At 43.1% G+C, this 17,178-nt stretch overlaps 1 protein-coding gene across 1 annotated transcript in view; it reads right to left on the bottom strand.

The window, feature by feature from the left end:
• The window catches only part of CEP162 (centrosomal protein 162), a 423,542-nt gene that overhangs the window by 163,653 nt on the left and 242,711 nt on the right, over nt 1-17,178 (bottom strand). The window contains 2 exon segments of the mRNA XM_029595494.1: nt 6,723-6,992; nt 14,884-15,032. Coding sequence (XP_029451354.1) covers nt 6,723-6,992; nt 14,884-15,032 — 419 coding nt within the window.

The following is a 17,178-nucleotide window of genomic DNA, read 5'->3' as shown; positions in this document are numbered from 1 at the left end:
CCTGCGCGTACCATCGGTCGAGGGGGGAAAATTGTGCCAACGACCCAGACGGCAAGATGGCGACCCCCCTGGAGGGTGCCCATGTTTGTGGACCCTCGCACCGAATCAGAGCCTAGCCCAAGGAGGACTGCTCAACCTGATTTTAAACCACTTCGGAAAGAAGATCGGTACGGGTATTCAAGCCTTGGAGAGCAGAGACTTAAAAGTAAAGGTTTCTACCTTACCTGGTTTTGGCGCTTACCGATCGCGTGCCGGGCGGACTCCAGCTGCAGGGGGAGAGGGGAATACCTTCACCGCCGCGCTCTATTCTGCTCCCACTGCCTTTCAGCCACCCTGGGGGCCGAGTCCACGCCAGGAATCGGCTATCGGACCAAGGCTCACCTCTGAGGGTTATCGGAGTCACCTCAGGAAAGCCTCGACTGTGGGAGGGACCGATAGGTTTCGCCGCAGGAGAAGCGGGGCTCTCTTCTTAACAGGTAAATTTTCTTTTCTTCTTTGTTGAAAAAGTTACATTATTCTCTTTTGGATAGTGTCCACATTTGCTATGGAGATGGAGAAATACTGGGGAGCTAAGCACGCTGCACGGGTATATGTAAGCTGACGTCAGCTTTGAAATCTGACTCTGTCTCCCATCTGCTATCAGGAGAGCACAATACCCATTGGTCCTGAGTCCATCTGGCTACACGCTAGGAAATGGGATTTATCTTTGGCTCAGACATGGATTCTGCCCCATGTACTCCCAGAATCTTTAATGTCTGGGAAATCAGAGCTGGTAGCTCATCTCTATGAAAGAATCACAACACAGTCCTATATGGTTCCAAGGAATTTCCCCATTCTCCAGAGAATCAGAATTGGCCTCATCATCCATGCCATCTGGATTCCCTTGGGGAGGACCTGCTGCTGATCTAGGTGTACTTCAATGCTTAACAGTAGAACAGAGCGAGTGAGAGGTCATCGCCTGCGACTCTGACCTGACAGGATTAGAAGGGGCTGAGGACTGCGCCTGAAGAAAGGATTGCAATCCCTTAAAATATTCTACCCAAGAAAAGGCATAAGGATCCATGCCAAAACCAGAAGGCACCTGGGCTTTGCCCACTGAGCTACCTTCCCCCACTGACAAGCAGTTAAGGGCGTTCCAAGATCAGGTGCCCCTCCTAACATGTCTTTACGCAGGCTGGTGCTGCCTTGGAGGAAGAAGGTCTCATGATGGGAGAGCATGATGGGAGAGCACTAACCAGGTGCAGCAGGAAAGGATCCTGTAGCAAGGACCTGCTCTCCAGGTGATGCATTGTCCTTTCGCACTGAGGAAATCTCCCCAAGGCCTACTGCCCAGGACGGAAGGGTTAAGTTGACCGTCATAGTTGGTGATTCAATTATTAGGAATGTAGATAGCTGGGTGGCTGGTGGGCGTGAGGATCGCCTGGTAACATGCCTACCTGGTGCGAAGGTAGCGGACCTCACGCATTACCTAGATAGGATTTTAGACAGTGCTGGGGAGGAGCCAGCTGTCATGGTACATGTGGGTACCAACGACATAGGAAAATGTGGGAGGGAGGTTCTGGAAGCCAAATTTAGGCTCTTAGGTAGAAAGCTTAAATCCAGAACCTCCAGGGTAGCATTCTCTGAAATGCTCCCTGTTCCACGCGCAGGTCACCAGAGGCAGGCAGAGCTCCGGAGTCTCAATGCGTGGATGAGACGATGGTGCAAGGAAGAGGGATTCAGTTTTGTTAGGAACTGGGGAACCTTTTGGGGAAGGGGGAGTCTCTTCCGAAGGGATGGGCTCCACCTTAACCAGGGTGGAACCAGACTGCTGGCGCTAACCTTTAAAAAGGAGATAGAGCAGCTTTTAAACTAGAAAAAGGGGAAAGCCGACAGTCGCTCAGCAGCACATTGTTCGGAGAGACGGATCTTCAAGAGATACTAATGATGCATTAGAATTAGGGCATCCCAACAGTGAGGTTCCAATAATTAGAAAAACAGTCCAAGTGCCTGTAACTAAAAACTCACCTGAGCTAAATAATTCTAACTTATCCCTATCAATTAAAAAGCAGAATGAAAATACAAACAAAAAACAAACTTTGAAATGTTTATATGCTAATGCCAGAAGTCTAAGGAATAAGATGGAAGAATTAGAATGTATAGCAGTGAATGATGACATAGACTTAATTGGCATCTCAGAGACATTGTGGAAAGAGGAAAACCAATGGGACAGTGCTATAACGGGGTACAAATTATATCGCAATGAGAGAGAGGAGCACCCGGGAGGAGGTGTGGCGCTTTATGTCCGGGATGGCATAGGGTCCAACAGGATAAACATCCTGCATGAGACTAAATACAAAATTGAATCTTTATGGGTAGAAATCCTTTGTGTGTCGGGGAAGACTATAGTGATAGGGGTACACTACCGTCCACCTGGTCAAGATGGTGAGACGGACAGTGAAATGCTAAGAGAAATTAGGGAAGCTAACCAAATTGGTAGTGCAGTAATAATGGGAGACTTCAATTAACCCCAATATTGACTGGGTAAATGTATCATCGGGACACGCTAGAGAGGTAATGTTCCTGGATGGAATAAATGATAGCTTTATGGAGCAATTGGTTCAGGAACCGACGAGAGAGGGATCAATTTTAGATCTAATTCTCAGTGGAGCACAGGGCTTGGTGAGAGAGGTAACGGTGGTGGGGCTGCTTGGCAATAGTGATCATAATATGATCAAATTTCATTTAATGACTGGAAGAGGAACAGTGTGCAAATCCAAGGCTCTCGTGCTAAACTTTCAAAAGGGAAACTTTGATAAAATGAGAAAAATTGTCAGAAAAAAACTGAAAGGAGGAGCTACAAAAGTAAAAAATGTCCAAGAGGCGTGGTCATTGTTAAAAAATACCATTCTAGAAGTTCAGTCTAGATGTATTCCACACATTAAGAAAGGTAGAAAGAAGGCAAAACGATTACCGGCATGGTTAAAAGGGGAGGTGAAAGAAGCTATTTTAGCAAAAAGATCTTCATTCAAAAATTGGAAGAAGGATCCAACAGAAGAAAATAGGATAAAGCATAAACGTTGGCAAGTTAAATGTAAGACATTGATAAGATAGGCTAAGAGAGAATTTGAAAAGAAGTTGGCTGTAGAGGCAAAAACTCACAGTAAAAACTTTTTTAAATATATCCGAAGCAGAAAGCCTGTGAGGGAGTCAGTTGGACCGTTAGATGATCGAGGGGTTAAAGGGGCACTTAGAGAAGATAAGGCCATCGCAGAAAGATTAAATGATTTCTTTGCTTCGGTGTTTACTGAAGAGGATGTTGGGGAGGTACCTGTAATGGAGAAGGTTTTCATGGGTAATGATTCAGATGGACTGAATCAAATCACGGTGAACCTAGAAGATGTGGTAGGCCTGATTGATAATCTGAAGAGTAGTAAATCACCTGGACCGGATGGTATACACCCCAGGGTTCTGAAGGAACTAAAAAAATGAAATTTCAGACCTATTAGTAAAAATTTGTAACCTATCATTAAAATCATCCATTGTACCTGAAGACTGGAGGCTGGCAAATGTAACCCCAATATTTAAAAAGGGCTCCAGGGGCGATCCGGGAAACTACAGACCTGTTAGCCTGACTTCAGTGCCAGGAAAAATAGTGGAAAGTGTTCTAAACATCAAAATCACAGAACATATAGAAAGACATGGTTTAATGGAACAAAGTCAGCATGGCTTTACCCAGGGCAAGTCTTGCCTCACAAATCTGCTTCACTTTTTTGAAGTAGTTAATAAACATGTGGATAAAGGTGAACCGGTAGATGTAGTGTACTTGGATTTTCAGAAGGCGTTTGACAAAGTTCCTCATGAGAGGCTTCTAGGAAAAGTAAAAAGTCATGGTATAGGGGGCAATGTCCTTTCGTGGATTGCAAACTAGCTAAAAGACAGGAAACAGAGAGTAGGATTAAATGGACAATTTTCTCAGTGGAAGGGAGTGAACAGTGGAGTGCCTCAGGGATCTGCATTGGGACCCTTACTTTTCAATATATTTATAAATGATCTGGAAAGAAATACGACGAGTGAGATAATCAAATTTGCAGATGACACAAAATTGTTCAGAGTAATTAAATCACAAGCAGATTGTGATAAATTGCTGGAAGACCTTGTGAGACTGGAAAATTGGGCATCCAAATGGCAGATGAAATTTAATGTGGATAAGTGCAAGGTGATGCATATAGGGAAAAATAACCCATGCTATAATTACACAATGTTGGGTTCCATATTAGGTGCTACAACCCAGGAAAGAGATCTAGGCGTCATAGTGGATAACACATTGAAATCGTCGGTTCAGTGTGCTGCGGTAGTCAAAAAAGCAAACAGAATGTTGGGAATTATTAGAAAGGGAATGGTGAATAAAACGGAAAATGTCATAATGCCTCTGTATCGCTCCATGGTGAGACTGCACCTTGAATACTGTGTACATTTCTGGTCGCCGCATCTCAAAAAAGATTTAATTGCGATGGAAAAGGTACAGAGAAGGGCTACCAAAATGATAAGGGCAATGGAACAGCTCCCCTATGAGGAAAGACTAAAGAGGTTAGGACTTTTCAGCTTGGAGAAGAGATGGCTGAGGGGGGATATGATAGAGATGTTTAAAATTATGAGCGGTCTAGAACGGGTAGATGTGAATCGGTTATTTACTCTTTCGGATAGAAGAAAGACTAGGGGGCACTCAATGAAGTTAGCATGGGGCACATTTAAAACTAATCGGAGAAAGTTCTTTTTTACTCAATGCACAATTAAACTCTGGAATTTGTTGCCAGAGGATGTGGTTAGTGCAGTTAGTATAGCGGTGTTTAAAAAAGGATTGGATAAGTTCTTGTAAGAGAAGTCCATTACCTGCTATTAAGTTCACTTAGAGAATAGCCACTGCCATTAGCAACGGTAACATGGAATAGACTTGGTTTTTGGGTACTTGCCAGGTTCTTATGGCCTGGATTGGCCACTGTTGGAAACAGAATGCTGGGTTTGATGGACTTTTGGTCTGACCCAGTATGGCATTTTCTTATGTTCTTCTTATGTTCTTAGGCCATCATCAGGCTGGGAAGAACCAGGTTTGGGAAAATGAGAGGAAGATAATTTTCCCTGAGCCTCTAAGCAGTGCTGGCCAAGCTAGAAGGAATGCCAGGCTGAGATGCCCGAATATTAATTTGAATTTATTAATTGTTGTTAATTTGTGATTTTCTTTCAATCTGTATTTATTATCAGTTTGCTATATTCATACTCACTGTTTAACGCGTTATTTGTATAGATTACAGAAACCCACTGTTTACTGTTCCATGTAAAAGCCCCGGTCGGGCTCCTAAGGCCAGGGCAGTTTGCCGTTCTATGTAAACCGGATTGATTTGTATCTAATACAGGAATTTCGGTATATAAAAATTAAAAATAAAAAAAATAAATAAATCACAGGCAGCACAGAGGGAAAAAGCACTTAGGTTTCTTAGTCACAGGCACCATCAGCTGCAAGTACGTTTAACAGGCACCTGAAGGTGTGTCTCCAGCGGAATTCACGCTGTAAACTATATGTGTTCAAAACTTAGGAGCACAAAATTTAGGAGTCCCAAGGCTAGGCGTTGCAAAACTAGGCGCGCTTCCACCCTTCCCAAATTAAGCATACAACCAATGCGGCCCAAATTGTGCACACAGGCAAGCGCACCCCTAACACACAAGCCGCTATCACCTGGACACACAAGCAGTCGTCTAATTATGTGCACAAGTTGGACTCACAGGCAGACACACTTGCACGCATTAACAGTCCTGAAGAGGGCAGCATAATGTGCAGGAAAAAGCACACAAAAACTCCGCTGTGAAGTACCACATGGTGCACAGAGAAAAGCCTAACAGCGGGGCCTAGCGCACCTGGGCTGCTCAATCCGCCAGGCTGCCCAAGTCCCTTAACCTTCCTCAGGAGCAGGAACGAACATCAGAATGGCACACTGGCACGGAGACTGGAGGAAGAGGGAAGCCTTACAAACAACCCTTCTACTCTATCTTTTTTTTTTTTTTTAACCTTATCTGAGCTCAGCCTTTCCCGGTTGAGTACGGAGACGGTCTCCAGCTGCAGGGGGAGAGGGCATATACCGTCACTACCGCACTTGGCTTCCTTCTCCCACTGCCTTTCATCTGCTTTAACAGCTAAGTCCATGCCGGCTGAGAAAAACCAGCTACCAGACCAAGGCACTCATCTGAGGGACCATGGAAATCACCTCAGAAATTCTCAACTAGGGGAGGGACCATTTGGTATCACTAAAGAAGAGCGGGCTAATTAAATCTCCTTTTATTTCTCCTTCTAAACCTTGAAGCAATCCCCATTAGGGAGATGCACTCCCACCATCTGCTGGAGATGCAGAAAACTGGTAGGCTGATTTCACTGCAGGAGTATATATACTGTGATGTCAGCCTTGCTCCATCTCCATCTGCTGGTAGATGCATAACCCACATGTTCTGGATCCACCTGTCTAAACGCTAAGAAATTCTAAGTTTTCTCTTTCCATTTGATTGCAATTATCTTCACATTCAAAACAATTTTTCTATTTCGTGCAAAGGTTAATATGGATGATAATCCAGCTAGCATGTCATCTGGTTTCTATTTGCATTTGGCCAAGAGAGGAATAACAAGGGGAGGTTTATGATCTAGAGGTAGAGATAATAGAGAAAAATGTCCTATTAGATAAGAAGAAAAAATTCACCTTGGTTTGAAGAACATAGATTTCTTGTTTTAGTTGAAAAATGTCTTTTTCTTGTTGCACTTTCATCTCTTTCATCTTCCTCTCCAATTCTTTCTCTTTTTGTGAGTATTCAGCTTTAAGATGTTGAACCAGATTATGTTCTGCACTATATTTTTCCTCAGCTTCTTGTACCCTTTTTAGCAAAGTAGATTCTCCTTGATTAGTTTTGATAGGATAACATGAAGAATCCTGTTCCCGATGGACTTCAGGAGCATTTGTTATAGAGTTCATCTGCAAAATACCATTATCACTTTTTTTTCTTGTTGTGATACAAAGTATACCTTTAGCCAACTTTCCTCTTAAAGAAATTAGAAAAAAAGATGACTATAAAATGTTCAGGAGAAACAGTTATTAATGTCATGGGGATGAATGACTGAGATATCACTCATTTTGGAGTAGCATAAAAACTTAGACTAAAATGGTAGATAATGAATACAAGGCCCATCAAAGTCTGCACATTTTCCATTCCTGTTGAAATAGCAGAATCTGCAGATTATATTTTTTATTTATTTCAATTAGCTATCCACTTCAGCAGTTCCATGTGAAGCAGGATACATTTAACTAATCAATCAAATCAATACAATTCTATCTTTACTTTGGCTTCCCTGCAGATAAGAATTCTTTATGATTGTCTCAAGCTTTCTTGAATTCCAATAATGTTTTACATAGTAACATTGCAAAGATCAAAAAAGCCCATCTAATTGGCCCAGCTCATCCACAACTACCTCCATTGAGAAGCTATTTCATGCATCAAACACCCTTTCTACGAAGAAATATTTGTTACATTACCGAGAGCCTCAACTTTTAAGGTCTGGGGAACTGATAAGCATTGGGGCAACCTATACAAAGCAGCAATTACTACCCTTAATAGAAGGCAAGAGATTACTACCCTTAACCAATAAGCCTTGATGCTTTTGCCGCAACTACAACATCACTCTCCACTTTGACGGCAGTGGGGAGATGAAAGAGGAATCAGAGTCAGACTACCAACATGGGCCCTGACTTTTACAGTCTGGGGTACTGATATGCAGACATAAGTGAAAAAGCACAGGACTGCTTCTAAGGCCAAGTCCATAAGCAAAACATATCATCACTGTCTGAATTTTCAAGAAGGCTTATCACCCAGTAAAAATGTTGCTTGCAGTACATTTGTTATGGGTTATCATAAGGCTTGGGGATAACTGCACCGAGCAGCATGTGCTACCCTTAAGAGAAACATGGTGGTAGCCTGCATGGCACGGCAGATATTACCATAAGAAGCTTGCTGGCAGACGGATGGACTATTTGGTCCTTTTCTGCCATTCTTACTATATGTAAGGAAACTGCCTTCATCTGAAGACTAAATCAGCCTCATATCCCTCATGCTTCCTACCTCCACCATAAACTAACTCCTGCAACACAAGAGACCACCTTCTCCCTCCTGCTACCCTGTCACCAGTTACCAAAGTGTTGCAACCATCCCTTCCTGACAGCTTCACTCCGCCTACCTTTCTTTCTTTGCACCTCCTCTCGCTGTGGATGGACACCTGGCTGCCGCGGCATCTGCCTGCCGTCCTCTCCGGCGTCTCCGGACCGGCTTGGGCGCTGCCTCCCGCCATGCTCCGTTGGTACCTTAAGGCGCGTGCGCCACACGGCCCTCACTCTTATTTAATACTTGGCGCGAATCTCAGGGGCGTCCCCCTGTGATGACGTCACGCTGCCCGGATATTTAAAGCCTACGATGTTTGCTAGCCTTTGAGTTAGCAAGGGGGATTATTATGGATGGGATTCGCTCTCCGTATCCAGCTACTCTGCCTTCAGTCTTCCATTGGACTCTTAACACTAACTGGGTACCCACTCCTCGGGGGCCTCACTTGCTTTTCAGGTCGCTATTAGGAAACCGGTACTCGCTCCTCGAGGGTCCATGTTCCCTGATTCTCTGCCTGCTCCTACCTTCTCTTCTGCCTGGAAGGATTCGCTATCTTCAACACCATTGAGTACTACCATCTTCACCTCAGAGCTGTTCCCTGGAACCAGGTACTCGCTCCTCGAGGGCCTGCCTCCGTTCCAGCCCTAGTGCCATCTCCTACGTGGAACCGCTGTGTGAGTACATTACCTTCAAGCCTCTCTGCTCTCAGGGATCAGGTACTCACTCCTCGAAGGCCTGCTCTCCCTATCCTGGGGTTCTCCATACTGGGGCTTTGTGCATATTCCACTGTACTCATTATTCTCAGTTCATTCCACTACAGTACTGCTACCGGAGGAGTTGCTGTTCCAGCGCCTGAGGGACACTAGCCCAGCCGGGCTACTTCTACTGATCACTACTGCCACCTCTGGTGGCTTCATCACATTGTCTAATAAAAGATCAATCTCTGTGTTGTGTGTCCTAAGCTGAGCCTGACCTGTGGCCCCTCACGGGACCTCCCCCCCGTGGGCATGGTCAGCTGCCACAGTGTCCAAGGGTCTACCCAAACCTCACTAATTATAACACAAAGATCTTTGCCTAGGAGCTCAAGTTTGAAATGCAACAATTGTAAGTAGAATTTACTTGTACAATAAATAATTTCAAACTTAAAAGAATCTTTGTCTTGAGGACTAATTGGAGAGAAAGTTTAGCTGCCTGAATAGGAAAAAGCACGACCCACGCTGACCCAGCTGCGACAGCGTGACGCTCCCCCTCTCGGCTCAGGGACACAAAATCATCAGGGGCGCCAAGGGGGGGGCATAAATGCAAGTGCCAAGCTTATGTGTCGCGTGCCGAAGGTGCCCGACAAAGGGGCATGCCTCTTTGTGCGTCCCTTAGTGCGATCATTAGTACGCTTAGCTAAATGGAATCTACCCTCTTCTGAAAATTGCATATAGACATGGCCATCCACTCAATCCCAATCTGCAGCAAAAAAGGAATCTATGCAAACAACCAAAATAACCCAGTACAAGACAAAACAGCACTAACAAAACAAAAAAGACATGAATGCCACCTCATAAACCTCAATCACTACATCTCAAATCTCTACACAACCGTATACTGCTATCCTTCTTACTATTTAATGCACAATCCATTGTACAAAAAAATACCAATTATCACTGACCTACTTGACGACATGAAACCCAGACTTCATCGCAATAACAGAAACATGGATAAAAACCACAGATGCTGTATTAGTCAACCAAATTGATAACACAACATACAGAACCTTCTCCATCCCTAGACAAAAAAAGAAAGGAGGAGGACTAATGTTATTTGCAAAAAAAACCTACAGCTGAAACTACTCCCTATAAATATTTCCCCACCATATGAAATCGCACTATTCAACTCTGCAAAACTACAAATCTGCTTAGTATATTGTCTCCCTGGCTTACTAAATAAAAACTGCTCTCCACTAATTGAATTCTTCATGACGAATATCACATTAAATAAGCCAGTTATCATCTTAGGTGATTTTAACATCCATATGGAAACACTCCCCCAGTCACCCACATGCGAAGAAATCAATAATGCACTAGCAACATTAGGTCTAAAGCAAATCATTACTGGCCCAACCCATAAAGCAGGACACACTTTAGACCTCATTTTCATTAACACTGACCACTGGCAAACATACAATACAAAGATAACCAATATCCCATGGTCAGATCATTCACTGATTCACTCCCAAATGAGCTCTAGCTCAAACCTGACGACAATAGATAAGCTCCCCATGACAACGACATATCGCCCTCCTTTTAATCTGGAAACCCTACAAGAAAAACTACAACTTGAATTAACAAACCTAGACCTATCTAACTCCGAGAAGGCCATCACATCATGGCTCAGCATCACCAACTCTGTCGCCGACAATATAAACCCCACCAACAGTAAAACAATGAAATGCCTCCACCACCAGAACCAATGGTATAACGCCAACATCAGATCGGCCAAAAGAGAGCTCAGGAAAAAAGAAAGAATCTGGCGGAAGTGCAAATCAGACGCTTCACTAACCACCTATCGAACCTACCTATCCCAGTATAAAAACCTTATCAACAACGCAAAAAGAGAATTCTTCACAAGAAAAATCAATAAATTTCAACATAACCCCAGAATGCTATTCAATATTGTACAAAACCTCACCAAGGACCCTAATGAGTGCAATAGGCCAATAAACAAAAACAAATGCAATGAGCTTGCAGAATTCTTCAAAGACAAAGTAAACAAACTAATAAAAAACAACCTCACCGACGACACACAAAACATTAAAATGCAAAAAAAAGAAATCTCATCATGGCCAAACTTTGATCCAGCCTCCTCCTTATAAATCAATACTATCATCAAAACAATGAACCCAGCCAATCACCCCATTGACAGCATCCCTGTATCCACAATCAAGGCTATTGAAAACACCATAACTAAAGCCATAACTGACATCACCAACCTCTCACTCTCAGAAGGAAATTACCCAGACTCCCTTAAATCAGCAATAATTAAACCCATATTAAAAAAGAACAAACTGGATCCAGAAAACCTCCAAAACTATTGTCCTATCTCAAACCTTCCATTCATTGCCAAAATCATTGAAAAAGTTGTCCATTCCCAACTCTCGGATTACCTTGAACAAAACAACATACTACACCCATCGCAGTTTGGTTTCAGGAAACACTGTAGCACCGAAACACTACTTCTCTCCCTCAACGGCACCATTCTCCGAGGCTTCGAAAAAGGAAAAAGCTACCTACTTATACTACTCAACCTCTCAGCAGCATTTGACACGGTAAACCACTCAATTCTTCTCGATCGCTTAAGCGAAATAGGACTAACGACAAAACCCTTCTCTGGTTCTCATCCTACTTATCCAACAGAACCTACCAAGTCAAACTTAATAATTCTCTCTCGGACAGGATACACCTAAGCACCGGAGTGCCACAAGGCTCTGCATTATCCGCAGCACTCTAACATCTACCTGCTCCCGATATGTCATCTACTAGACAGCCTTAATCGTAAACACTTTCTCTACGCTGATGATATCCAAATTCTAATCAAGATACAAAACTCACTTGATGAATCCTACAAAATAACAGCAAACCACCTCACAACAATCAAGCAACTACTAAACAAAATGAAACTTGTAATAAACATCGAAAAGATGGAAATTATAACCCTGGATAGAAAAAGCAGGCCATCACCTCCACCACCCCTCAAACTAGAAAATCAACTAGATACAATCTCCCCCATCACACATGCATGCAACCTTGGAGTCATCATTGACAGTGAACTATCCCTTAAAAATCACATATCAAAAAAAATAAGAGATGGATACCACAAATTACTAACCCTGAGGCGTCTGAAACCTTTTCTAACCCCACAGGACTTCAGAACTGTACTTCAACTACTCATTTTCTCCAACATAGAACACATAACCCCAATTCTTACATCACTGCACTGGCTACCAATAAAATTCCGAATAGACTACAAAATGTTAACCTTGCTACACAATGCTATACACAAGGAACAAACAGACTGGCTAGACGTGTCTATCAAGTCCCATGTACCTCACAAAAACGTATGATCTGCCAACAAAGGACTCCTGAAAATTCCCTCCCATCGCTCCACACAACTCACTTCAATCAACGAGCGCACATTTTCCCTTGCCAGTCCCAAACTCTGGAACACACTATCAACAGAACTAAGTTTACAACCCAGCCTGAAAACATTTAAAAAGGATCTGAAAACCTGGCTGTTTACTAAAGCCTATCATGACACACAATGAACCTCAACCAGCACCCTCAACTCTCTTGTTAACAGAGCAAATCCACAGATATATACCCATGCTTCAAACATATATCTACGAAAACTGAACTCAAACCTATTGTTAAAAACATCAGTATTATAAGTGTCCACTGTTAAACTAAACTACGCTATACCTTTGTATTATGTGAGTTACACTGTTAAACTAATCTACATTAACCTTTTTAACTAACCCTGTCTTCACTCTTATAACAACATGCCTAACAACTTCCCAATGTCATTAACTTAAAAGAAATTGTAAACCATTATGAAAGCAACATTACTATGCAAATCTTCCTCCTAACCAACACCATGTCAGACCACTGTTAATTTATTAACTACTCCATGACTTCTCTAACACTACTTTGCACATAGCATGTTCATAATATTGTTAACTTAATGGAAACATGTAAACCGTTGTGATGGCAATACCGAACAACAGTATATAAAACTCTATAAATAAAAATAAAATAATATGTTACTATGTTACTTTGTTTTATCCCCTTTCTGCTTTATATCATTGCCCTGTTCTAGAACTTTCCACAGAAAAATATTTTCCTCTTATGTACGGAATACCCTTCTAGAGTGGGTGGTGGAGGCTAAAACAGTAATGAAGTTTAAGAGGGCATGGGATAAGCACAGAGGACACTTGGTTGCAAAACTGAACAGAGCAGAAAGCATCACCTAGTAGCACATGTTTATGAGCTATACCTTCATACTCAATTGATTCAAAAAAGAGCGTTGGAGCCACCAGAGTGGATGGCAAAGTGATTAATATAAAATATTAGAAATTCCAGTGGAAACCCATAGTTTGGTTTGTCTGGAAGGTTGCAACTGAAACACAGGAGCTCCAGTAACCAGGTATGTCTGCAGGCTACAAAGAGAACATAGGAGGCTTACTAGAAATGGTAATCATTTAGAGCAGGCTATGATGAGAGAATCAAACTAGTGGTTGGATCTCACTGGTAGACTGTAAGTACTGTAAAAACCAGAAGGCCTAGAGGAGACCAATACACTCGTGTAGCCAGGAGACTTAAGAGATTGGATGTTTTGGCAATATCCACATTAGTGTTGCTATTTAAGTTATTACAAAACTTTGTGGATGGACATAAGAGGGGTGAGTGCTGTGGGGGAACTAAGTGGGAATCTTATGTGTTAACCCAATATGTGGAGTAACAAAGGAGAAAGACAAAAAAACTTATCCCAAATGGGAAAGATATCTTGCAGGTGATCATACTTTGTGGTTAGGATGTAGCTGGCATACATCCTTAGCAATGTGGATAGGCTAACTGGGCAGACTCTATGAGAAGATTGACCTTTTTCTGCCATCATCTACTATGTTACTATGGAGGCAACAATCAAAAGATTTACATGGGTAAATGTATTTACCCTCATAAAAAGGCATTTTGAAAATAATCCCTCCCTCTGCATGTGGGTAAAACAGTGCATGAATTTTTACTCACTCATAAAATGGGCAGAGTTAGGTAAGGGGAGTAAATGCATGTACAAGGATTTCATTTTAAAATCTCTGTGCATACTTTCATATCCATACTTTGCATCTGCTACCACGCAGGTCTAAAATATACCCACACTGGGGTAGATTTTATAATGTTGCGCACGCACGTCCATGTGCACGCGCTACCTGGCACGCACACATGGATGCGCGATTTTAAAACTCGCGCAGGCTCGCACATGTTATAAAATCGGGAGTCAGCGCGCACAAGGGAGTGCACAATTTTGCAACTTGTACGAGCAGTTGCCCACGGCCTTCCCCCATTCCCTCCCAGGCCGTTCTGATTTTGGAGCGGCCTGGGAGGGAACTTCTCTACCCCCTAGCCTGACCTTCCTACCCTTTCCCCTAGCCTTCCCGCCCCCCTAACCCTAACCTAAGCCCTCCCCCCCCCATTTTATTTTACCTGATGCACCTGCCTGGAGGCACCCTGCCAGCACGCTGTGCCAAGGGCCTCTAGCCCCGCCCACTCCCCGATGCCCTGGGACATACATGCATCCCAGGGATTTACGCACGTAACCTTTTTAAAATCCAGGCCATTGTGCACAGGTCCTTTAGCAGGAGAGCAAGTATTTTCAGTGCTAACCTGCTAAATTTTGCCAGACATGTCTGGTTGCAGAAAAGCAGACATAAATCTATGCGGACAAATTCTATCCAGCTAGATTTAGGTGAATTTTCAGTCATAAATCTAGCTGGATATGGCTGAAAACTGAGCTCAAAATAACCAGGCACAATTATCTGCTCAGCAGGTTTTTGAAAAGTGATCCATATGCGCCCAATTCAGTTGGCCACATTAAGAATTTCTGACATGACCAACACTTCTACAGGATATATTTACCAGGGTGTTAGATTTAAATTAGTTCCTCTATACTTACATTTTGATTATGCATGAGTAAGTATGCTTTCCCAGTAATCTTCTTTTCAAGATTCTTAATATTTGACTGGACAGAGGTGCCCAAGGAATCAATTTTAAAGGCTGAGATATTCTCAGAAGTTCTCATAGTCCTAGTAGCAGATAACGTGCCTTCATTTTAGAGGAAAAATGGGGAAATATAAACAACATTTACTGGCTGCAGTGTTTCAATTGACACTACACAATAAAAATATAATAATGAAAACAACTACTTAAGGTGGACTATGGTAAACAAAATTTTTGTAAAAGAAATGGTTAAAATGAAATAGGTTGATTGAAATATAAAATATGCAAAATGAAAGAAAAAATAAAAACTCTGACAAAATATACTATATAAGGTAAACACTTTCTGAAATATTTCCAGAGAAATGCACTTGCTATCTGAGTATCTAGATGTTACTGGTTAACAGTATTCCATGTTGGATAAGGGGGTAATTTTAGAAAGCACACGCGTAAGAGGGCTTTTTGAAAATGACTCCAGGGGTTGTACATGGCATGGTAGCGATTCTGTGCGTTCTTTTAGGCATACTAGAAAGAGGTGTTCCGGGGGCAGAGTGGGGATGGGTAAACCATTTACATGCATACACATTTCTACATGCTCTCAAGCACTGGCATGCCATGCAGCAGTATGCACATACCTGCTAATTTTCAAAGCAGAATTACACTTGTCAGTTCACTTAAAAAATAAGGGCTGAAGTCCACATGTACTTCTTACAAGCAGACTTCAGCCCTGCATGAGCTGTTATAAAATTACCCTCCCTAGATTTAGCAGAGTTCTTGCATAAAAAGCTAATGTAAGCATTGTTTTACCAGCAGCCTAGCAGTGAAGGTGTTCAAAGGCAATAGAGCAGTTTGAATGATAGGAATTGAACATTAAGACTAGCAATATGATTGTAACAGTAAAGAGAAAGAGAGAAATGCTGATAATTTAGTACTTCTGTGAAAAAGTCTGTGTGGAAGAAGAAGGTATATAAACAGTAACTTCTATCATTGGAAACTATGCCCAAATCCATCCAAAACAATGTTATTTCATCTCTATATTAAAGTTATTGCTCAGAAAACAAACAATTTGTATAGAGATATGGTAGAACATGCATACTTCACGAATTAGAAATGTGGCTGAATTGATCCCTAACTGGCAAGCTGCATTTGCTGATGGCTAGACAAAAGGTAAATACATGAACAAATCTACAAACGCTCATGGAAGCTACATAAGAACATAAGAAAATGCCACACTGGGTCAGACCAAGGGTCCATCAAGCCCAGCATCCTGTTTCCAACAGTGGCCAATCCAGGCCATAAGAACCTGGCAAGTACCCAAAAACTAAGGGGTAGATTTTCAAAAACGGCGCGTTGGCGTACTTTTGTTGGCGATCCAGGCACCAACAAAAGTATGCGGAATTTTAGTAGATACGCGCGTAGCCGCTAAAATCCTGGATCGGCGCGCGCAAGGCTACCGATTCCGTGTAGCCGGCACGCGCTGAGCCACGCCGGCTACACGGCTACCTTCGCTAACACCCTCCCCTCACCTTCCCCTCCCTTCCTCCACCTAACCCACCCCCCCGGCCCTGTCTAAACCCCCCCCCCCACCTTTGTTGGGGGATTTACGCCTCCCAGAGGGAGAAGTAAATCCCCGCGCGCCAGCGGGCCGCTGGCGCGCCTAGACGCAACCCGGGGCAATTCCGGAGGGCGCAGCCATGCCCCCGGGCCCGCCCCCGAAACGCCGCATCCCGCCCCGAAAACAGCGCGCCGCTCGGCCCCGCCCCCGACACGCCCCCTCGGAAAACCCCGGGACTTACGCGAGTTCCGGGGCTCTGCGCGCGCCGGTAGGCCTATTGAACATAGGCGCACCGGCGCGCAGGGCCCTGCTCGTGTAAATCCGGGCGGATTTACGCGAGCAGGGCTCTTAAAATCCGCCCCTAAGTCTATTCCATTTTACCATCGCTAATGGCAGTGGCTATTCTCTAAGTAAACTTAATAGCAGGTAACGGACTTCTCCTCCATTATCCAATCCTTTTTTAAACACCGCTATACTAAATGCACTAACCACATCCTCTGGCAACAAATTCCAGAGTTTAATTGTGTGTTGAGTAAAAAGAACTTTCTCCGATTAGTTTTAAATGTGCCCCATGCTAACTTCATGGAGTGCCCCCTAGTCTTTCTATTATCTGAAAGAGTAAATAACAGATTCACATCTACCCGTTCTAGACCTCTCATAATTTTGAACATCTCTATCATATCCCCCCTCAGTCGTCTC

Source organism: Rhinatrema bivittatum, chromosome 3 (genome assembly GCF_901001135.1).
Source record: "Rhinatrema bivittatum chromosome 3, aRhiBiv1.1, whole genome shotgun sequence".
Lineage (NCBI taxonomy): Eukaryota > Metazoa > Chordata > Amphibia > Gymnophiona > Rhinatrematidae > Rhinatrema > Rhinatrema bivittatum.
Note: the sequence above shows the minus strand (reverse complement) of the source record. Positions and strands in the feature narration are given on the sequence as shown.